The sequence below is a fragment of the Emydura macquarii genome, unplaced genomic scaffold, assembly GCF_026122565.2.
Source record: "Emydura macquarii macquarii isolate MOO-44397 ecotype Brisbane River unplaced genomic scaffold, CSIRO-AGI_Emac_v2 contig_1644, whole genome shotgun sequence".
Lineage (NCBI taxonomy): Eukaryota > Metazoa > Chordata > Testudines > Chelidae > Emydura > Emydura macquarii.
Genome location: NW_027131781.1, coordinates 10,691,634 through 10,716,086, shown reverse-complemented (window position 1 = coordinate 10,716,086; position 24,453 = coordinate 10,691,634). Strand labels below are relative to the sequence as shown.

General features: G+C 39.5%; 1 protein-coding gene across 1 annotated transcript in view; it reads left to right on the top strand.

The window, feature by feature from the left end:
• Positions 1-23,954, top strand: part of MCTP2 (multiple C2 and transmembrane domain containing 2) — a 129,997-nt gene extending 106,043 nt beyond the window's left edge. The window contains exons 18-22 of the mRNA XM_067555630.1: positions 527-568; positions 12,308-12,417; positions 14,551-14,660; positions 19,027-19,124; positions 21,356-23,954. Coding sequence (XP_067411731.1) covers positions 527-568; positions 12,308-12,417; positions 14,551-14,660; positions 19,027-19,124; positions 21,356-21,424 — 429 coding nt within the window. The 3' untranslated portion in view covers positions 21,425-23,954. The remainder of the gene's footprint in view (positions 1-526; positions 569-12,307; positions 12,418-14,550; positions 14,661-19,026; positions 19,125-21,355) is intronic.
• Positions 23,955-24,453: the final 499 nt, after the last annotated feature.

Sequence of the window (24,453 nt, the reverse complement as noted above, 5' to 3'; positions counted from 1 at the left end):
TGGGAGTCAAACTGAAGGAATAATGCTGTATAGAAATCTGTATGTGATTCTTGAGATTGATTGTGTTCATACTAATGCATTTTCTACTGTCTAATGTTTCAGTAATGGCCCTAAAGGGAGAGAAAGCAGTCATTGTAGCAGTGAGGATAGAACAAACTGAGTATAGAATCTTCAGCCTTGACATACCAACTGGTTCATTTATCAGACTAGGAACAAAGCTGTTTACAGACAGGAGAACTTGGCAATGAATTTAAAAGCCTGTTGCCTTCAAACTACTGGGCCCAGCCACTAATACCGTTATTTAGACTTAAAATTTGCATAGGTTATTGAATGCTATTGTTTATGATCTTCCGGGGGGGGGAAAAGGTCCTTGAACATAGATCAATAAAATAAAAATGCTAGGCTTTTTTTTTTTTTTTTTTAAAGGTTTAGAACTAAATGTATGAAATGAAATGTGTTGAGAGTTATGTATATGTTTGAACCTCTGGGTGTCAGAGGCATTTTAATATGGACATATGTATTTCAGGAGACCACATACCTAGATGAGGATGAAGATGAAGATGACAAGGTAAGTGTGTCACATGTAGGTACATGAGCTAGGACGAGATAATGCAAATGATGCAGTCTTACTCCAGGAAAGCATGGTTTATACCCTGCATAGGTGGGGGGAAAGGGGTGTTTCTGTTAATGATAGGTAAACCTGAGAATATTTGAAGTTTTGTTTGGATAAGCATTCAAAAGTATGGATGCTTATTTGAGGCTTATAAAAATTGATGTCCCTCTGGAGCCCCCAAAATTGTGCTAGAAATCATGGGGAAAACAGATTATTTTTGGTGCAATTTTTCTTAACAATTCCAGATCCAATCTCAGATGGAAATTCTACATGAATAACATTTCTTGTGGTATTTAGATATTTCCATTTTTTGTCCAAATTGGAGACCAGAAGTGCAGAGATTTGTTGAGAGTTGGGGAGAGTTATCTCAATATTTCAGACCCTCAAAAAATGTTGCTTTTAGTTTGGCTTCTGAAATGTACAAAGGATTGGGGTTGGAGAGAGTTACCTGAATATACTTGCTCATCCTCCCTCCTCACTATGAAAAATACATTGGATTTTTTCCAGTTTATCGAACCGAGATGACAAATGATAAAAAGGATTAGAAGGCATGACATGTGAAGAAAGATTAAGAGAACTTAATATACATCTTACAAAAAAATGTAACTAAGTGAAGGGAATCTGATAGTCTATAAATACTTGAGAACTAAAAAGTAAGGAATTATTTAATAAATAACAGCCAGAAAAGGAATTTAGATATTAGGGCATAAATATTCGCAAGGTTACGTGCAATTTATAAAATTTCATAACAACTGAACATGCCATTTCTTAAATATATGTTAAGAGAAAGTTAAGGTGAAATTGTTAACTGTTCAAAAATAAGTCAAGGTGACAGTTAGCATACAAAACCTGAATGTTACCCAGTTGTGTACATTATGGTTAGAGCTAAACAAGCTATTTGCAGGGAATAACTCTTTAAAATTTAGCTTATTTTTCTGTTAGACATTAAATAAAACCTAAGCAGAAATCTATCTCTTGGAGTTTTTGTGCTGGCACTAGTCATTATTCGAAATTACGTAACATAATTTATTTCAGCCAATGGATTGCTCACAGTCTATATACCACAGCTATCACTTCGGGTCTTCTCATTTGTAATTCACTGTTTGCTTTGTGTGATTGGTCAATTAAATCAAATGTTGTTTCTGCTGAGTGAATCGTCCTAAAGCTAACAGGAATCTTTCTTGATGGCCGCTGAACACTTCTGGTGCTAATATTTGTGCTCGGACATAGTTGCGTAATTGTTCCCAGTGTGAATATTCTTTCAAACAAAAGTCATGTGCAGAGAAATTTGTAGAAAATGAATAAAAAGTGAATTGACCATTTTGTATTATTCCTCCTGCTTCTTTTATGCTTATAATAAAGCCTGGTTAAAATGTTCACACATAGGTGCCTAGATTTAGGCACCCTAACTAAGAGTTGCGTGGTTTTTAATGGAATGGAGGATGTTCCGCATGTCTGAAAATCAGAGCAGTTTCCTGACTTTAGACACCAGATTTGAAAATGTGGGCCTTCATCTGTATTGGTGTACTGCCTCATTCTTCAGTGTTTACTCACTTGAACAGACCTATTCACTTTTGTTTTATCGCACTACTTTTCTTCATTTGTGCATGCTGATTCAGAGGAAGCTATCTTGCTTGTCTTAAAGCTCAAGACAGTTAAAACATGAATTTAACTGTAATATGTGCCTGTGACCATGGATTAGAACAATAAAACAGGACTCACTGGTGTGTGGGTTTTTTGCTCTGTTTTGCTACTGGGGAGCACACAGTTCATTTGACCTTATGAAAAAAGTGGGTGAAAGGACATTTGAAGATTTGTTAAATAATCATTTTGTCCAAAATCCCCAGAGGACTATGCAGTATATTCATTTATTGCAAAGCCAAAATATTCAGGTCCAGTTTTACACCAACTTCCCTAGGGTTACTCTGTTTTTCCACATGCATAACTGAGATCTGAGTCAAATTCACAGGTGCTGAGACTAGGAGGGGCGGGGGGGCTTCCCCATCTCTTCGTTTGTAGTGGTTTCCATTATATACAGGGTTTACAGTTCGGTTCAATGGCTATCAGCACTTCCACTATAAAAATTGTTCCAGCACCATTGATCTAATTGCTCTGCATTTTGCACTCCTCCAAACTTGACCTTACTCTTCTTTTACCACTTTGGTTTTAGAAAGCTCCTGAGAAACAGTGTTCGAAATGCTGGTTATTTGGGAGGGCCATGATGCTGTGGTCAGCCTTGCTTCTAGATCTCACTGCTACACGTGTTAAGTACTCGTTAAAACTGGCCACTGATGGAACTGTGTGGAGCTATTCATAGCAAAGGCAGCTGCTGAACAAACTCTGTTATTGCAATATCAGGTGCCCATCACCATAATACTTCATCGCTAAATTTCACAATAACCATAACATATAACATCTATTGGGGTTTTAACTTAAACCCTCGCATGACCATTGTGTCAGCTATACCCCCCTTTTAATAGTAATGGAAACTGCACATGTGCATTGAGGAAAGCCTAAATCCTTAAGTACATTTAGCTATTCTCAATGGCTTCATAGTTTTTCAAATGTGGTGGTGGTAGGGGTGGTCAGAACACTCTTGTGGTTTAAAGAAAAATGAGTTTGATGACTTTATCTCAATGCAATGTCTGCGTTTAAAAGAAAAATATACTTTTAAAATGTATATACTTTTTTTCCTAGTACAGGAACTCCTAAAGTTGAAATCTGCCAGTTGGGACATGGTATACAAGGTCACTGTTTCTGTTTCCTATCATTAATGTGTTGTATCAAAATACTCACACACATAGCTCTTCTGGATTCTGTTGCATGTTAGACATAACAGACTGCGCTTCTGGGAACTGTAACACGACCCCTGAGAGATGAACTGTTTACAAATTATAAACACACAGACGCTTAGTTCAAAAACAGAAGAGCAGATTAACTCCCTTCCACCTAAATGATCAGTCTTGAAAATGACAGGGCTTAATTGCTAGCTACCCCTATCCCCCCAAATGCCGACACAGAAGACTGGGAAAGATAAAAATGCTTCATCCTTTTGGCACAGTCTGCTCAGTGGATGAATGCCTTCTCGGATTCTTGCCATCTTGGATGCAGATTTCAGACTGCATCATGTCAACTCTGGGGTCTGTCAGGCTATAGCTGTCTGGAACGGGGATTGTTTTAAAATTACATCACTGAGGTATCTTCCCTCCCCCCCCACTACAAAGGTATGAAAAGTTACATGCAACTCACAAGGTAGCTGATCGCTGTCTTTGATCTCCCTATTTCTTTTAGACAATGACTACAGTGTTTCAAGGGTTGAGAGTTCCCTTGTGCAGAGGTGGTATTCTACTCTTTCGGAAAGTGGCATGGAATCTTTCATGACCTCTGGTTGTCAGGATCTCTAGATTTTCTTTTCCTCCAAAAAGAGACAAAACAAAGTTGCTGCCAATACTGGGTTTGGAAATTGGTTCAAAAGAAACTTGGAGGAAGGATGATCAAGTGATTAGGGCACTAGCCTAGGGTCAGTTCCTTACTCTGCCACAGACTTCCTGAATGGCAGGTCATTAGCTTCTATGTCTCAGTTCCCCATCTGTAAAATGACACTACCTTATCTCACAGGTGTGTTGTTAGGTGTCAGGTGCTCAGATACTACAGGGAGGGGAGGAAGATACGTACTATAGATAAATAAGTCAAAGTGCCCCCTACTGAATCAACTCCACTTCCTGCAGCATCACCTGTTATTTTGGGGTTCTCCCATCCAAATAATGAGTAGCAAAGCTCTGGTTATGCAATGGGATCAGATCAAATGAAGCTATAGCTGCAAGCTGAGATATTTGCCAACTTCTAAGAAATATAAAGTATCTTGTGCTTGAAAAGAAATCCCCAAAGGAAAAATAAAGGCAATTTTTCTGATATAAGAAATTTTCTGTTATACTAGTTGGTACCAAAAATACACCAAGTTTTACAAGCACAGTTCAGAAAGACTCCAGCCAAACAAATAAAAGTCAGATTCATCCAGTAGCAAACAGCTGACATTTTCCATTTGTGTTAGATTTAGCATGTGGAAACCTTCCGTATGGATCTTATTTGTACGGGTGGATTACGATGAAAATTGCATTAATTTTCTCCACAGTAAAGGTCAGTAATTGAAACATGAACCAAGAGTCTATTGTGTAAGACATTATATTCCCATACTTAGGAAAGGTCACTCAAGACAATATCATCTCATTGTTTTCATTCCTTAAGGTATAAATAATTGCAATTGGGGGGGGGGGGGGGGATTTCACCCCTTCAATGTAACAATCACATATAATAGTTCCACATCTCCCATTAATATCACTGAAGAGTAAAGATGATAAAGGCTTAAAAATACAATAAGCTACAAAAAGTGTTCTGATGCTAACAATGTCGTTTTAATGCTAGCTGTCTGATAGACCAGAATGTTTCACCAGACCATGTCATGAAATAGGATGGTAGGTTCTTTAATAGCATGAGTACTGCCTCCTAGATCATTTGTGTCTCTTGATTTTGGCTTCTTGTGGTTCTTTGGTCACTACTTCTCATTGAAGTTATTTATAGGAAAACTGGTTTAGACATAGGAGTCATATATTCTAGGAACAAGATAGAAGTTTCTGAGCCAGCTCCTCCAGTCTGGCTGAGCTTTGCTTGGAGCAGGAGCAGAGGGAGTATAAAGGGGGTCTAAACAAATTTTGTCCCAATTTTGTAACCATCTGGGGACTAATCTGGTTTCAGGTAATACTTAGGGCAGCTTTATGGCTACTCTAAGTTACACCTGGCTACCTATGGACCCACAAGGCCATTTTGACCAACGGGGAGTGCAGGGATTGCTTTGGCCATGCCCCCTTCCTCGGAACCTCTCTTACACCATAAATTGGGAGAGAGCTGGTTGTTATCATGATTGTGTATATTATTATTATTTATATTGTGGTAACATCTAGAGGTCCCAGCCCATTGTGGTAGGCAATGTACAAACATATAACTCAGACACAGCCCATGCCCCAAAGAGCTTATGGTCTCAGTATAAAAGATAAGAGACAACAGGTGTATACAATAAACAGATGGGGGTGGGGGGAAAATCATAACGTCACAACAAGAGAATACTGATCTGCATGATGAGCAGTGATCACAGCACATCAGTGTTGAAAACGTGTCCCTTTCAGGCCAATGGTGCTTTCATTTGTGTCATTCCATTAATTCCAATGGAGTTGTTATGACTGTCACACCATTGTAACTGAGAACATAGTTTGGACCTTATATGTCACTCTAGTACGTATTCTTTCCTCTATTTTTCATTGACTATTTCAAATACATTCAGATTTCCATAGGCAGGCAGACATGTTTTCAGCATGGTGTTAAAAAAAAGAAGTCCTGAAAAGTACAACTGCCTATCATCTTCGGATTGTATGAAGTAGATTATACAAGTCCAGACATGCATTGTGTACATTAACCCCTCCTTCTGTTAAGTAACAAGAATCCTCCAGCAACGCACAAAAAATGTAATAAAGGGCAAGAGAGTGTCTCAGCAACACAGGTTACTGGGATCATTTCAGTCTGATTTGTGCTTCTCTGTTATGGCTGCCCTTTGAACAGAGTCCAGTTCAAGGTTGCCGTGCTGATTTGAAAGCACTGCATGAAATTCATTGTAGCTACTAGAGAGACTCTCCCTCTCCATGACCACCACTTCCCAAAGCAGCCTCATTACACTGGAACAATGAAACTGTCAGCCACCAAGAGACGGAGAGACTCGTAACTGGAAGAAACAGAACCTCCACAGGAACTGGACCAAGTCTGTGGAACCTGCTACTAGAATGACCAAGAACCGCATATCATTCAGAATAAAATACCGAAGCTACCTCTTTGCCTAAGCATTCTCCTATGTTGAATAATAATTAAATGACCCAAACTTAACCCTAAATCTTGCTGGCATGGAAGAGAAAAAGAAGATAATTAATGTTCCTTCTCTTGAGAGATGCTCAGATACTACACTGATGAGGCCAATATATCAGCCTACACAGACTCTCAATCAACCCATGTTGATTCTAACGACTTCCTTAATATTAAGGTAACCATTGCTACTGATCTGACAGAACATGGAGATTCACTCTGTCCCCTATACAGTCATGAACAGCTGGGAACAATTCTCTGCTCTTTGTAATCCACGTAATCCTTTTGATTTCAAAGGATACACATCTGTGAAGATATTAGTCTTTGGGAGTCTCTCTTTAGCAAAGACTCTAGCAGACAGAGATGGATTTGAAACACCATACTACTGCATAGTGCCTGAAAGTTAGAAGGAAAATCAAGCATTGGTAAGGTCTGCATTTCTTTAAATAACCACAACATGTTTTTAAAACCCAAAAGAATAACAGAGCAAGAAGTCATGCATGCCTGAGTGTTTTGGATTTTTTTAAGTCAATCCTGTTTGTTCTTAATACACTGGTGAAATTGTACCTAGTACATTGGACAAATCCCATTAAAGCATTACCCATGTTATGCTTTCAAGGACAATGTCAGATTGGGTTATCTTCTGCATAAAAGCTGATCATGATAGTTATAGTTAGACCTTCTCAAGGGTTAGTCAAACTTTCACAACAGTTTTTTTTCTGAAAATTTCCAAGTTTTTCATTGATGATTTTTTTTTGCCTGTCTCACCCCTGTATTCCTCCTTTTGTTATTGCCCCTATGCGTTTGTTTCCTTTGTATCCTCCTCCCCTCTCCTACCCACCCTCCAACATCCCATAGGTTAATATGAGTTTCCTATGGCATGCCAAAAATCTGTTGATGAATACCAGTTGTATGAAAGTTACATGCACGATTTTTGTGTGTGTGTGTGTTTTATGTAACTAAAATGAAATCCGAATGGTATAAAGCCATTTAGGAATTGTTTGTGATTTCAAGCTTGAAGTCTCAGTGATGTGCATACAGTACGTTACCGTGTGAGTCAGAAGTGCACTTAGAGAACAGCATTAGAATCTGTCCTTGAATTTGTACTGTAATAGATTAACAAACACATACTATATTGGATGTTTCCATGGGAAGAAAGCTAAAGCACAGATAATAAGGTGCGTGTTTTTAACAGTGATGGTGATTAAACATTGGAGCAAACTTTCAAGGGAAGTGGTGCATTCTCCATCTCTGTGTAGCTTAAGTCAACCTTTAATCAAGCACAAGCTATTGGGCTCAATACAAGAATAACCAGATGAAATTCTATGGCCTGTATTATACAGGAGGTCAGACTAGCTGATCTAAGAGTTTCTTTTGGCCTTAAAAATCTGTGTGTCTATAGTTCCTAATGGTTTCAGCTGGGAAGTCTGGGTCTAATAAACATATCCTGGATATCTGTTTGTTGGGAGAGATTTTTTTCCCCTTCATGTTTCACATAATTTCAAAATGAAGTAATTGTCATCAGCTTTGAAGTTGAATTGAAATTTCTTTTGTTACTGTCCCTAATTTTCTGATAAAGTATTGAATTGCAGTGAGATGAAGCTGAGAGAAAATACATAACTCTTCCAATGATTTTCATGGGCCAATTATTAGCTGTCATATCTTTAATGAAGAGTAAAATCTGGAAACACCTTTCCTTACATGGGCAAAGGTTTTGCATCTTGCTTTCTAAGTTCAGGCTGATGTGCATTAGTTGGACACTAAAGACTTAATTTCTGAATTTGCTGAACTTTTTTTTTTCCTGACATGGTTAATCTTTTGTAAGATCCCTTTGTATTTTTATTCATGCCGTTAATATAGAAATGGGGGTTTTCTTAAATCAGGATACACAAGGAAGATTTAAAGTAACATACTGATTATATAATTAATTCGCAGTTGTAAATTCATTTTGATGGTGTTAATTCTTTCCCAGAGGCTGAAGACTAGCTTGATTCCACCCACAGTGCTGTAATCAGCTAAGAAATAGGGAAGAAAAAAGGCCTTGAAGAAACAGGGATTTCACTATTCACTTGTGGGGGAAAAATGATTTGCCGGAAACTAGCAGGATATTTTATTTTACATTTAAACAAACACCCTCTGAGCTAAGGTTTTAAACCACGGGTATCCAGACTTTTTTTCTTCTTTTAGTGGGTCCATTACACATTGGCTTGAGACACCTCAGGCCACAAAAAGTCATGATAAACTGATATCAAAAGGAGAGTAATGCTGTGGAATCTTCGGCCTTGTGCACATGGGAAAGAGTAAGAAAGTGAAATCCTTTGAATTCATTCCACACTGGACTCAAATGCAGCAACATTTATTGATGCTCAAATAAAGCTTTTTACATGATAATTGCCTGTGTTTTATTTCTTTATAAATTAATCAACAAAGAGCAATACCTCTGTCTTCATGACCTTAAGATGTTCTCTCTTGCATCACTTCTTGGGCCTAATACACTGTGGGGTTGCAAGCTTCAGTAGGCACTGAGGCTGCTCAGAACCTCACAGGAGGTCTCAAGAACTCTGGAAGATCAGGTTTTTATTGTGCATCATTTATCTCCCTTTATGTCACTTTGTGAGTTATGCTGTGTGTGTGTGTGTCTGGACGGTAGGGTCCTGGTACTAACCTCCGCCCCCTCACCCTCCCTGATTACGTAACACAGAATGCAGCGTAGAAAAATCCTGGAATTTTCATATGACTCTTGCAAAAGCTTTGCAGTGTGTAAGTACATCACAAGAACAGCAGCTAAAGCCAAATTACTCACTAATCAGACTCTGATTTCAGTGACAACACTTGTTAATTATTTCTGTAGACTACAAACACATGCACTCTTTTCTGTCCTGTGTGTTTTGTATTACAAATTGGAAATGCCACTATCTAGCAGTGACTGTGTGCGTGTGTGTGTGTGCTAGGTAAGAAAACGCATGGGATTGCTATTATATCCTTCAGAACGAATCTGTGTTTTGTTTTTCCTAGGCAGCTCGGTAGCTGCAGCAGAAGTAACGTTGTGTGTGTGTGTGTGTGTGTGTGTGTGTGTGTGTTAAACTGTGTTATCACCGCATTTCATAGCTCAATCTGAGATGTGTAAATACAGTCAGCATGATGCAGATAGTGCTGCCAGATTATCTTCTTACAACGCGGAGCAGCAAGCGTAGGCTTGCCCTGGAAGCTCGCTTTTGAAAATGTCTTGCCTTCCCTCCCAATTAGCCACAAGGTGGACAGAACTAACTTATTACTGGGTGGTTCTCCTTGAATTTTTGCTCTGTGTTCCACTTATATGCAAGGTGCACAACAGCAGCATACAGATAGTTTTAAATGGACCTGTGTGAAAATGACTGGGTTGGGTTTTTTTCCCCTGGTTTGTCATTAAATGGTTATTTTGTTCTGGGTTATTTCACATTCAAGAGATTTCATTTTTTGTTTTAAAAAAAATTCTGTGAAAGTGCCCTTTTTCATACCCAAATGTGATATTTAAAATTCCACCTCTTTTCATTGTATAGTGACTTATATCTAAAAGGAATAATCAAATATTTAAATTTTGATCACATCATGGATTTTTGTTTCAAATTTACTTTGAGGCTAAAAGGACCACATGCTATTTAAAAATACATGTGGGGGGTGGAAGAGACATCTGACTGCTGTCTCGGGGTGTTGATTTGGCATCACATCACCCCAGCGGGAGATGAAGATAAGGCGTCTGCTTCAGGTACAGACAATCCCCTCTCCCAGTGATCTAGTGCTAAAAGGGAAATAATGATGAACCTTCCACCAGTCCAGCAGATGGCTGTAGTGACCCTATCATTGCACTATAAGCAGGGGCAAGGGCATGGCAGAGTGGCAGGGTAATGTGCAGAGGCAGAAATACAGGAGAGTTCCATGTGTGAGTATGTATAGGGCCCTAGGTAACATTCATCTGGTCCTAGTAAGTGTCGAAATAGGTGAGCATGCAAGGGGCTAGTAGCACTACTCCTAGAGGCTCCCCTCTTCCTTCCCCCCCCCCCCCATCTTGGCTTAAACTGGTTAAAACGCATTTCTTCCAAGCCCCTGAAACTGTCCTGTTCTTGACCAATCGCAATGCACTGTAAAAACCTCAGTAGACAGGGTTTTGAATTTTATACAGATGGAATGTTTTGCACGCGTCTAACTAGAATGTGTGTAGCCATACCAACTTGCATGCATGTATGTATAAGATTGCCTGCAAAGAAATGTAATGTTAACACTGATCATTGTATCCTGATTTCCATGGCTGATTTAAGACGTTCTGATTTTAATACATTCTTTGCTTCCTTTTTATTGCTGCACATTGGTTTCCTGTAATCCTGTGGCCTAGAATAAGCAGTAAGAAATATGATTTCAAGATAACTTATGTAAAAAGGAATTTATTATTTTTCCTTTAACTTTTTCACTAAAAGAAAAAGGTTTCCGCAGCAGAATACTTATTTCACCTCCCGAAACCAAAAATCCAAATCCTGAAGAATTCTCAATGAAAATGGCAAGGTTCGTAGTTTTGCAGAGAGTTGGACCCTTTAGGATTTGTTATGGGAATTGTAATGTTTCTCCGATTCAAATCACTGAATCCTCTCTGCTTTTGGCTGTGCATGGAAATACATGAGAAGCAAAGGTGACATGAAGCAAAAGTGGTTACGTACACTTTTAGTCTACACAGGGCATGCCTACCATGGGTTGCTGAAAACAAATTGGGTCAGAAGACTCTTAACTATGTCTTGAACAGACAGGTTTGCAGAGATGGTGTAGTGGGAAATAGAGCATATTGGAGTATTTGACTGGACGGACAATATGATGATAACAAAGAAATTTGGACATTACATGTTAAAAGGGGAAATAATATCAGAGAGGAAAATTAGATCTCTAGGACAGCTTGTTCTGACATTCAGCAGCCGGGATTAGGTTAACGTATGACCAGCTCAAAGGAGAGAGCTGTAACTCTGATATTGTTTTGTAACAAGACTGTGTTATTAACACTTAACTGGGCGAAAATGGTGGAGCATGTTGCGTGGCTGGGAGAGACCTACCCAAGTGATTGGAAACTAACTTTACATATCGTCACTTGACATGTACTTGTGTAAGGAGTAGTGTAATGGCTGTCAATGAGGCTATGAAGCTTATGAATCCAGTCTTGAGCAGGGAAGTAGATGAAAAACTGCTTCATTCAAGGAATGTGGGAGCTCGGCTGTGTGGTATATTGTGTTGCATCAGCAAACCATCACCCAGTTTTGCAGAATTTGTATATAATTTAGTAGTAATGACTTCTGAGTGGGCTGGATCCTGGGAGATTGTGAGCACCTGTAAGTTCAATTGACTTCAGTGGGAGCTGCAGATGGTCAGCACCTCTCCTAATTAGGTTCTCAATGCCACATCTAGTGCAGGTCAACACCAAGCAAGAATTGCAGGCCTGGGATATGATGCATTGAGCTAGCAGGCCTCTGTGGGGTAGATGGTTTAGATAATCACTGTTGAAAACTGGGCTCTTGGAAAAAGAGCTGTGCTCACTGGAAGATGTGTGTGTGGAAAGGGGGAGCTATGCAGGGTAGTTTAGTATATTATATATATTATAAATGTATTATATACACTTAAACTACTGTGTGTACTCTCTCCTCTCCTATGTGTACTTTCTCCTGCTCCCATCTGTACATACACACGTGTGGCTATGAAAATCTATTACGCACCCATTTTGTCTATGAACATGTTAGGGAATGCCGAATGAATAAAATGTTGTGGTTTCCTTTTCAGGAATCTGAGAAAAAGGGATTAATTGAAAGAATCCACATGGTCCAGGATATCGTTATAACAGTTCAAAACGTCTTAGAAGAGATAGCCTCGTTTGGAGAGAGAATTAAAAAGTAAGTGAAGGTTCTGCTGCCAGGCTCTGAAACGTCCAGGACAGTGCAAAGGGGTGTAGCTGGAAGTAAGGAAATGAATTCCTCCCTCGGAGAGTGATTAGAAGTTGTAGAGGTAGAGACCTGCCAGGCCTGGGTGCATTTCTTCTCCCCAATGGTGGTAGCACAGAAAACGGCTCAAAGCAGAGAGGAGAAAAGCCATCAAGAGCCCTGCCTGTTCCCAGCTCTCCCCTGCATGCTCCCTGAACCCCATTTCTTATCTGCTTCTATTGATGAGGATAGAGAGTGGGGGACTCTGACCTGGAGGAGGGGGTCACAGAGGTGCGTTTGAGGGTATTCCCTCTGCTCATCCACTGTCTTTGAACTGTGAGGGGATTAATGTTTGAAGTTTCCTTCCCATCATTCTCCCCCCTCTCGCCCCTGGCTGGACATATGGATTATCTGTTGCTTGTCACCCCTATCCTGTGCCTTGAAGTGCTTGTCTGTGTATCAGTTTAGGCTTCCTGCTGCCATGAGGGAACCTGAGGAGGTCCTTTATCATTTGTCACAACAGAAGGCACATGGCTTATTCCTCACACCAGGAAACACGGAGATGGGGGGGGTGGTCCTTAAATAACCTCCCCTACACACATGCATTTGTATTTTATAATTACACCCATATTGGAGTGTAACTGACCCTCACTTTTTTTCTCTTTTTAACACAAAGTGATAGTCTGTGACAGAGCCACACTTAAATGAGAAGCTGGGTTGGGGCTAAAAATATATCAAATCCATGTGTTGTGATTCCCTCCATCCATCCCAGCTGTGGTGGAAATGGCCAAGAGATGTATTCCAGTCCATGAACAGGGTATTGTTCTGTCCAGCTGCATGGCAGGAAGGCTCAGAGTGCTTAAACACTATTAATTCTGGTATTTATTTTGGTAACAATGATCTTAAAGAACCCATTGGTATTAATGTGGATGCCCTATGTAATTCCCCAGGAATTCCATTGCAATTCAAAAATGATGTACCATTTAAAAATTGCCACCAAAGTTTTTTTTGTTTGTTTGTTTGTGTGTTTTTTTTTTTTAAGGTGACAGACTGATTTGTGCCAGAGTTATGGCTGTCACTCTGGTTGTGCAATCTGAGGGATTTTTAAGAGCTTAACTGTATTTGGCGGTTTTGGGTTTGGTTTTTAAGTTAAGCTACACAGTTGTGTAATAATTGTGGGAGCCCTTTCATGCTAGCTTTTCTTAATATTTGAATACCTCCATGGAAGTTAAAAATATTTTCCCCCTCTTACTAATTTTATTTGTGAAATGAAGATCGTCTTATTTAATAGCCTTATTTAATAGATGTTGTTCTGAGTGGACCACTTTGACTATCTCTTCACCTTCATCATGATGTGATGATGCCAACAGGCCAACCATGTAATGCAAGGACACCTAGATCTGTAACTCCACCCATGCATTAACAAATGCCTTGTCCTCCAGTTTGTCCAGTGTTTAGCTGCTGCCGCCAGGAAGTAGGTAGAGATCAGACAGGTATGGCACAAGGGAGACAGGGTAACTCTGAAGAGGCAATAAATAGCAACTTCCAGTCATTTTGCCTCGGGCTCTGCCAGACATGGCCCAGGTCGGTAGTTACTGAGCTGTGTGGTAGCCTGAGTGAAATGAACTGTGCTTCCCAGATTTGTTCCTAATGGATTATTGTCCACCTCACCTGAAACAGTATCAGGGACTGAAGCTGCTGTTCTCAGTCCCAGTAGATACCTAAGACTAAATGAGTATGATGACTGAATCACTCCTTTACCTTTGCTTGTGGTCCCTCCAGAACAAGTCTGAGGCACATTGGTGATGTGAAAAGGCTTGGACAGCTGCTGACTTGTTCTATTTGACTTGTGACAGTTCCCTAAATAATAACAATAATGGATTGGTAAAATTTAAAGAAATCAAAGGAGATGTGTAGAATCCAGATAATATTCCCCTGGTAGCATCCAGATACTTATGTTTTCCAAAGGCTGTATGCTTTGCTTTCCAGTTTATTTATATGCATTGAATATTGCAGAAGCAGTCATTGAGTTCTTAATGGGCTGTAAGTTATAGACAGCATTTAAGATCAGTGACACTGAAGAGATTTTCTTATTATTATTTACAGCACATTCAACTGGACAGTGCCTTTCCTGTCGGTCCTGGCCTGCTTAGTACTGGCAGCTGCAACAGTTATTTTGTATTTCATACCGCTGAGGTACATGGTTTTAATCTGGGGTAAGTGCTCCGTAGTATTACATTTGTATGGAAAGAATCCAATATTCTTTTATAAGAGGGAATAATAAATACTTAAACTTGCTGTTTCAGACATCAAATATCAGGAGTAAGCACTCTGGGGATAATAAACACTCCATAAACCTGGGTGGAAATGACCATTTGTTCTGGAGATCAGCCTTTCTGCTGGTAGACTAAGGATTTACCTATTCTGAGCTTTTTCTTAAAATGTTCTCATGGATACCATAAGGGGAGCCTTAGTGTAGACAAAATTCTGCCAGTGTCTTTACTGTTGGGTTGTTTAGACTTGTACTGAGCAGAATAAGATGACAGTGGTTAAAAGGCTAGTGCTCAAGCTCCCACTGGTGGATTTACACAGATGGTTGGGAAATTAAGGAAAAGTAAGAACAACATCCTGGAGGGATCACAAGGGTCCATTCTGATCTTGGAATCTATGAACTGACTAGAAGTGTCTGAGACGTTTAAACACTAAAGGGCCAATCCTGCAAGATGCTGAACTCTAGCAGGGGGTCGAGGGTGCTCAGCAAATCACTAGAGGCACTTAGCACCTTTCTGGATCAGGAGATGGAGAATGGGAGGAATTGGTTAGGGTGGTGTGAAGGTGCATAGCTAAGTTTTACTAGGGTGAAAATAGAAAAAGGAAAAAAAAATAGATTGCCAAATTGTCTGACGGTGCCAAGACTGTGGTATAGTCTCTCACGGTAAGTGACAGAAGCCCTGTTGCTGAAGACATTTCAGTCTTGGCTAGACAAAGCACTGACACATGTACTGTACTGTAGAGAGCAACCTTGCAATCGCAGAGTGAGAGGGTGGACTGTGTAACCCACTGGGTATTTTTCCAGCTCTGGTTTCTAAGATGATTTGGACGAAATACTGTTCATTTCCATTACTTGGTTGACTTGGTTGTTTCTCCTTAATTAAAGTAATGGAACATGCCCATGTAAGTTGCATTCCGGGGGGCGCAGAAAGGGGAGATTGGAGATATATCCAAGGGAGGGGGGAACAAATATACAGGCAAATGGTTGACATGCCAATGGACACAGAGTTGTTATCCAGTTGTATGAAAATAATTTTTGGTAAGTAACTGGTAGAACTTTCTTACTTTTCAAATCAGCGTTTGCTTTAAGATCATTTCTTTCCAAATTCTGTGAAGGAAAACAAGTCTGTGAATAGGTGGCCCAGTAGCTTTCGGAGGTGATAATGAGAACACATTAATGGTAGATTCACATTTAGGAATGGCTGACCGGGTTGGAGGAAAGTAGGAACGGGCCCAAACTTCTGTATGCATTCTGAACCATACCTGAAATTATTGGTAGATTCATGACGATTGGGACCAGCCCTTATAAGTGGCTTCCTGCCCTGTCTGAAATCCAGCTGAGCATCTCAGGAAGTCTGGCAGAGCCCTTCAGTTATTATGAGTTCCAAGGTCAGGCAAAAGTGGGGGGATTATTGTATTGTGAGTTGACAGTGTATGTGCAAGACCTAGGAAACCACTTGCCCTTTTCAGACAGCAACTCAGCAGCTGCCAGGAGTAAGGTGTGAGCTGGAAAGAGGGGGCTGAATTTTGAGGGGGGGACAAGAGGGAGGAGGTCATTAAAAAGGTAAAAGAGAAGGATCTAACTAGGATGGAAGAAGGAAGTAACAGCTTTGAAAGATTTGGATAAATATCCAAATATCAGCAAGATCTTCTGAACAGTTCTTGCAGGATCCTAGCTTAGGTGGTAGCAGGCCCATCACCTCTTTGCATCCTTTCAGAGAGTTTGGACCAAATCCAATCAAGTCAGGGACATTCTGAAAGTTTTTGTGTAATCACAATCCAGTGTGTAAAATAATAATATATGGTGATGGTGTTTTGCTGTTCTCATGGAGGACGCTCACCCTTAATGGAGTATTTGAGCTGACGTTCAAGATTTTGTGTAGTTTCCTGTCCTCACTACCCATTATAGAGAATCCTGGCGTACATGCTTTATAGAAGTGAGTTTCAGTGGGGCTGCAATTTGTGTGTGCATTTTGAAAACCAGAACCTCGTGTGTATGGGGAATAGAATTGTTGTATGCAAAACCCCATTGCGTGCAGATCTTTGCCTGCACTAATGGCGCTCAGAGTCTGAAAATCAGACCCCCTTTATGTATGTCTGTAACAAGAGAAAGTTGGATTTTTTTCTCAGAATGTTTTTGTCACCCTTCATCAATTTCCTTGGTTATTTACAATGCTAAATCTGGATAAGGGTGAAAGAACAAAACCAGAGGGCAGGGTAGCCTCATTGAACAACTTTGCAAGGTCACACCATCCTGTTACTGTATGCTTCTGGACATTGGTCAGCCTGATTAGCTGTACAGTGATGAGCTAATGCCACTCTAGCATTAGGGGATGGAGATGCAAAGGGTGAGTGGATACTATCAAATGCTGGAGCTGGGAGGAAAAACAATAAAATAAATGATTGAATTCAACAGAAGAGCGAAAAGAAGGAGAAGAGAGAGGAGATTCCTGTGAACAAAAAGTTCAGTAACAATATGTTTCTGCCTCAATGTGGAAGACATCCAGAGTACACCAAAGCTTTATGTCCAGTCAACATCATCTAGACTGACAGGGCCTTCAAATATGATACATGTTAAACAACTACCCTGTGGCAAGCCTCCAAAGACCTTATGGTATTTTCTGTTTTTAAAAATCAGGTACACAGAAAATTGTGTTGGCATTTTGCTACAAGAATATAGCTTAAAAGCTGCATTCATATGTGAAGCAGGTACATTCGAGAGAGAGGGAGGGAGGGAGGGAAAGGGTGTAGGTCACTGGCTTTGAAACTACGTGCAGGGAAACTGTTGTAAAATTTTTGCTTGGGATGTCATCAGATTAGGCACTTGTGACCTCTTTCTTTGCTTTTAGGTTATCGATAGCCTAATTTTCAAGATATATTATTATTTGCTCTCATTTTCCTGATAATACTTAGCTCTCCTATGGCACATTTCATCCTTCCATCTAAAAAGCTTTGTATATAGGACGATAAGCCACATTACAAAGTCTCATTTCCAAAGGGGGAAACTGAGGTAAAGAGAAGTTGAGTGGCTTGCCCAAACTGATAATGGCAGAGCTGGGAATAGAGCCCAGGTCTCCCAGCTCCCAGTCCTGGACCTAGTTCATGCCGTTGCTCAGAGGAAGGGCTGGTTCAAGGTTATGTGGCATTCCCCCGCTGAGTAAGGGTGGTAAAATGAGCTTCACACCTTCCACTTTTACCCTCATAAATAGAGCCATTCCTTCAAAACTGAAACTGTTCATGGAAAAGGGTTACTTTGGGGTGAACTTTTTAACTCAGATTGTTAGTGTCATTTATTTTTTTACATTTTTGAAGCCAAAAGTTCTGATTTTTCAATGTTGTGAATTAAAATGGTCCACATTGAAACAAAACGTTTTGGAATTCTCAAAATGAAATGTTTTGATCAACCCAAATTAAACTTCTTTCAGAGTTTTGGTTCACAAACATTTCTGAGATTTTAACTTTTTGGCCTGATTCAGGCTGGGAAAACTTTTCGATATCTGGAATTTTTTAGGAGATAAGAAAACAGTTTCCTGTCGAGCTAACCGGCTGAGTCTGATTCCATTGCAGGGACTATCTCCAGCTAAGCACCACTTGGCTAGCTCTGTGGAGGGAAACTAGGAGTGATATTGCAACGGTTAATAAATCGAGTTATCAACCGTAGCAAGATAAAAAAATATAAAATCCTAATAATAAGTTTTCACAGTTTCCCACAGCATCAGAGTACAATCAACGTGTCAAATCTGGCTCTGCAGTGAAAGGATAAAAAGCTATGAAACATGCTGATGGGCGGGGGGGAGATGGATTTCCTCAGTAGCTTTCTTTTTCAAAATAAACAGAAGGAAAAAATAAAACAAAAACCCTCCTCTGTCCTATTGTTCTCTTCACCCTCCAAGCCTCCTATATTTTCCCTCAAGCTTCAGGAGAGGATGAAGGCCTGTACCTGGCCCGGGTGGTATATTTTAGAGCAGAATGGGCCATTAATCAATCTTCTTGCTCCTCCCCTGCCAAAAAAGAAAAGAAAAAAAAGAAAAAGTTGATGGGTTCCACAGTCCAGCCACTGCCTCTCTGCTGTGTGGTAATGGGATTTTCACCACCCAAGTAAAGCAGAGTCTTTATATAATAATTCCCCCTTCTTCCTTCCAAGAGGCATTTGTGAATGATTCCACATGACAGCACCATGTACAGGACTTGAAGCCCAGTCATTGTTTTCACACTAATTTTTACTTGTGAATTCCTGTTTCCTTTTCCCCCCTTTGCCTGAGCAATTAAATAAATAAAGTGGGTTTATATTGGTTTGTTTTTGTTTTTCAGGCATAAATAAATTTACTAAGAAGCTTAGAAATCCCTATGCCATCGACAATAACGAGTTACTAGATTTCCTCTCCAGGGTCCCATCTGATGTTCAAAAGGTAAGTAATGAATGGCCGCCACCGACAGGGGTGTCAAACAGCACTGAGAACTGCCAGGTGCTATGCTTGGGGAATACAATGCCGAAGCTTTCTGAATAACAGAGGGACGGCATCAGGAAAATCCATAAAGGGGACGATGAATGTGAGAGAGAAGGGAGCTGAAAGCCTTTGTCAGAAGCATAAGATGATTGAAGAAAAATGTATCCTGAAAAGAGCTACTTAAAAATTATCGGGAAGTTGCACAGCTTGGTCACTGTACTATTGGTTTTTTCACCTTTTTGCTCTGGTGTTTGTATGGCTGGGGGAGGGATACAGTCTCTCTGAGTGACAGAGATAACCATCCAAAGGGTTTTACTGAATTCCCCATCTCCTCATATTGGAGTGGGGGGATTATTTCCATGATTTTGTGCTTGCTGTGATCTGCTTTGGACCAGCTGCCATTCTAATTTCTTTCCTCCCCACCCACCTTGAACTCAAGGTTTCCTTGGACAATGCTATGCACACCTTTTATTACACAAAGACTTGAGATCTGTATAAAATAACCTGTGATCAAAAAGATTGATCTTCTACCAGCATGGAATTATAATTTGCAGTCGAGCTAGGATCACCCTCCCCTCCACTTCAGTGTCTATTTTTTTTAAAGCACTGTATTCAATAATCTGGTCCAGCTGGCTGCAAATTATCTGAACAGTGGGTCTTTTAGAATGTCGAGATCTATTTATTTCTCTCGAGGGAAGGAAAATAGTCTTACTGGGTGTCAAACCATACAAAATAAAACAAAATAAACAATCCTTTATAATCAGCCAGAATCTTATGTCCTAAGGCCCTGATTCTGCCATCCCGAATCACACTGAAATAGCTTCTTACTCCTCAAGCGATACTTACAGAGTAAGGTGCTGCTCACTGCAAACAGGAAATCACAATGTAGCCCATAGTGATTTTACTCTGTTGGAGATTGGAAAATGATTGTCTCCATGCGTTGTCTATGCAGCTGGTAGAAACACAGTTGGAAAAGGCTTCTGACGACATTTGTTTCAAAAGATCACCAGATTGGGTGATAGCAATGCTATAACTAGAGAAAAATACCTCTATAGATTAGAAAAAAAAAGCTAAACAGCAATAATCATAGAGACATTAAGCTTAAGTGTATTTGCATTTTTGGTGTTGCTGTTCTGGAATGCCCTGGATTTGCAGAAATGGTTTGCACTTGTCCTTTAATGTTTATATTTAAAGATAAGCTGCTTTTCTGTTTGTGTTGTAGTTAAGATTTACATTTATAACATTTCCCTGAATAGTTTCTGTCATGCTTGGGGACCTTGACTGAGCTCTGTAAGGAAGACGATGCTATTTTCTGAGGAAGCATTGGTAAAACACATATGAAGGGATATTCCATCCTAGGGGAGTTTTGCCATAAATGCTAAAAAGTAATGAAAACATTTGGATCTGATACAAGAATATAATTAAAACTATTCCAAGGCAATATCGAAACCATCTCTGTCTGCTCCACTTCACATGCTGCTAAAGCACCTTTGTTTCATTTTGCTAGTACTGGGAGTTAGAAAATACCCCTAGTATCGTAGCCTGCGACTATATGCTAGTAGTACATGTCCTGGACAAATGACACAGAAGCATGAAAAAGGTGTACTACATGTAAGATCCTCATGATTTCAATGGGGACACTTTTCAGTAATGCAGCAGACACTTTGCAATTGAGAATTACACCACATTTGGATTTGTCACAGATGTTTTAACCATTATATCTCAAATGAAATTGGTGTGGGGGAAGAGGGGGAAGTCTTTGTTTAGTTTCTATTTGGGAAAATATTTTTCCTCTTTAAAAAGATACAGCATGTCTGTGTACAATTTTGAGACCACTCTCACCTTACTGAATATTGGGATCCACTTGTCCCGAGAGAGTCCTATTAAACTGATAGGTTAATGCGAGCGCACAAAAAAAAAAAAAAAGTCTATTTAGCATTGCTGAGATCAGGTAGTGCCCCGTGCATCTCATTAGAAAAATCTGCTTTTAATATTTTGGTTTTAACAAATGATGCATGACTTCTCAAATCCTTCCTGCAATTAATCCCCCCATGTTCCTGTGTTTAGAAAATGATTCATTACTTTTGAACCTTCCTTAGTTTCCCTTGGTTTGTCCTTGGGGAGCCATTAACACACACTATAGTGAGCTAGAGTTACCTAACTGCAAACGTCATGTCTATTTGTTTTTACAGGTGCAGCGTGCTGAATTGAAACCATACAGCAGCTCCAGTCCCCTAAGGAAGAAACGGAGTGCTCTATAGGATGCAGACTGATATGGAATGCAACATATTCCCCCCTCCCCACACACACACACTTTTTCTCCGCACACCTCTTTTTTTTGTGGCTCAGATCAACACTATAATAACTACCACGGGCCCATGATGATTCTTCTGGAAGTCATATGTTTTCTGATACACACCTATCCTGGGCTGTCTTCCTTTTTGGCACAGAGGCCTAGCCCAACCAGAGCATGGTGAAATGCATGGACAAATTAGTGGGTGAAGAAGAGCACAAGTGTGTATTCCATTTTTTTACTTGGATTACTGGGGTAAGACTGAATGTCGCAGCTCTCCTCCTTTGAATGTAGCAAGATATAATTCTGCCTAGTGTAGCAGATCAGCTAAGCTGATGTGAGGAGATGCTCTGAACTAGTTTTTAACATCTCCAACAAATTTACATTAAGATACGAGAGCTATTCTTTTCTCAGTTAAATCACAGTGCATAGAAGGGTTTAAACTCTGAATTAACAAGTCTTTGATACCCTGCTTCTGTTCAAGCAAAGTATATTTTTTTAAAGTTTTTATCATAATTACCAGAAACAGCTAGAAGCTCCCACAGTATCTCAATATTTCATCCAGCACTTATATTTTTAAAAACTGCTGTTAACTCCTTGATGCCCAAATTGCCTGGCCAGAGGTCCATTGCTGGCAATGGACACACTGGGATTTGCCATGGTGAAAGGGTTAAGAGAATTGTGAATCATATTTCTGGGTTGCTATTTATAATTCCATCTCATCAGATTTTTCAACACAACTCTTGCTTTTGTCTAAATCTGGAGATGTCAACACTACAGCTTTCAAAGAAAAAATACTTTATAGCCTTAAAGATGCAAGAGCTTACGCAGGAGGAAAGCACTATGTCCAAAGCAGTAGTTGTAAATATGTTGCTTTTCTGTGATAGTTTTCCAACTCTGGTCCATCAACCACCAATGTTCTGTGGAATCTTTCCTGGTGGTTCGCAAAATGAAATGGTATGAGAACCAAGCAATGAAGAACTGGTGTTTTGGGACAGAAGATGGGTCCCTGAGAAAATTTCAATTCTCCTCATAATCTAATTGCTCATATAACACTTATCCAGAGAACTCAGAATCATGACAAAGTTGGGTAACCATTATTATCCATTTCACAGATGGGGGAAACTGAGGCACAGAGAGGCAAAAGGCAGCACAAATCCTGCTGACTTTCAAGGAAATCTGTGCAGCTAAATCACTTGAGGCAATGTTGACTTGACTAGAACCTAAGTCTTTTGCTCCACTCCCTCCCTTCCCCCCTCCCCCAACTGGCCTCCTCTGAAGTGGTTCACTGAATAAAGAAACTAGAGAACCACAGGATACAGATGACTTGAAAATGCATTATTTGAAATAATCTGATTAATCAATGACTGTAAATATAGGCCAGGGATTACCTTCCTACCTTTATTGGCTGACCTGTCTTGAGCAGAGTCATATCATAATATCCAGCACTGCCACCTGCAAAAGAAAAGGGCACATGATAGTAATAGCTGATGAATTCTTACTTCGATTCAGTAATTTTTAATAGTTTCTATTTCGAAGTAGTTTTAACAACATTCATAATGTCTTAATTGAAGAAGGAGACATTTTTTCATACAAGATTTAATTTTATAAAGAAGGTGTTTCACTGCTATATCACATTGTAGGTATATATGAAAGAGTAGAAAATAAATTAACCCTAATTTTAAAAATAAAATGTATGTTTTGTACATAGGTATACATACATGTGTATACAGGTATACATATATAGTCTTTATATATACGTGTGTACATATGTATATGTGTATATTGTGTGTGTGTCTCCATATATACACACGCGTACATGTTTAGATTACAGTTTAAAAATCTTCAAAGAAAATGTTTATGAGAACTGCCAAAGATTCTAAAGCTTATCATCTTGTGTCTGTTCTTTTTCATTTTGTATCTTTCCCGGCATGTCTTTCTGGCTGAGTCAGATCTCTGCATGATTTGATTTACTTCAAGTTAATGAAGCTGGTTGGAAAGAACCTTGTAGAAATTATAAAAGCTCCAGTAATCTCCTACTTGTACATACAATAGATATCCACAGACCCTTTTTGTTAAACCAGTTACTCAATCTTCTGTGTAAACAATGCCTCATTGTCTCACTCTAAACTATCATCTAGTTTATCGTACTGTAGTCTGTCATTTTGTAAGGACCCCAGTCAGACATTTTTAAACACACATGTTTGAGATCTGATCATTGATTTGAATAAAAACATTCAAAAACAGCAAAAATCCCTTATTTGTTTGGAAGTTGGGACCAATATTTTGATGATATTTTTAATAGAATTTTCCACATGGAGTGATTTCTGCACAGGAGACAGGGTAATGTCTATTTTTAAAATTGTAGATATGCTAAATTTAAGACTATTTTGTATCAGATTATTATGTTGGAGATGCACAAAACGAAGAGTTTTGCTATGTTCCAGTACCTATATATGTTGCAAAGAGCTTTTTGTTATGATAAATATTTTGAAATGCAATAAACATTTGATTTTAAGTTGTTTGCTTTTAATTAATCTGATCAGAATATATATTTCCTGTTCATTGTAGAACACTTACTGTGGTACAGTATTTAGCGTCTGACCATACAACATAAGCACATTATATTTAAAGTACGTGTCTTGATGGGAAGGAAATGCAGTATAACTGCAAGAATAGAGAATTGTGATTTGCAGTGGAAGCCATGCTGCTATGAAGAACAGAGAGTTGTGTAAAGACCAGCGTAGAGGAAGTAGCCATTTGCACAAACACAGACACAAGTATCCTGATATCTACAGGATTTATCCATGGATCTCAGAACATTCAAAGGTTTGGAGTGGTTCCCCACTCCCTCCTTGACTTAAGATGTTGCCAGTCCTCACATACAGTACATAGCCTTGGGTGATTGATTGCTCCACATTCATATGACCAATCTCCATCTTCACAGCACTCTTCACTTGGTACAGAAGGGTGGGGTGTATGTGTTTGATTTACAAA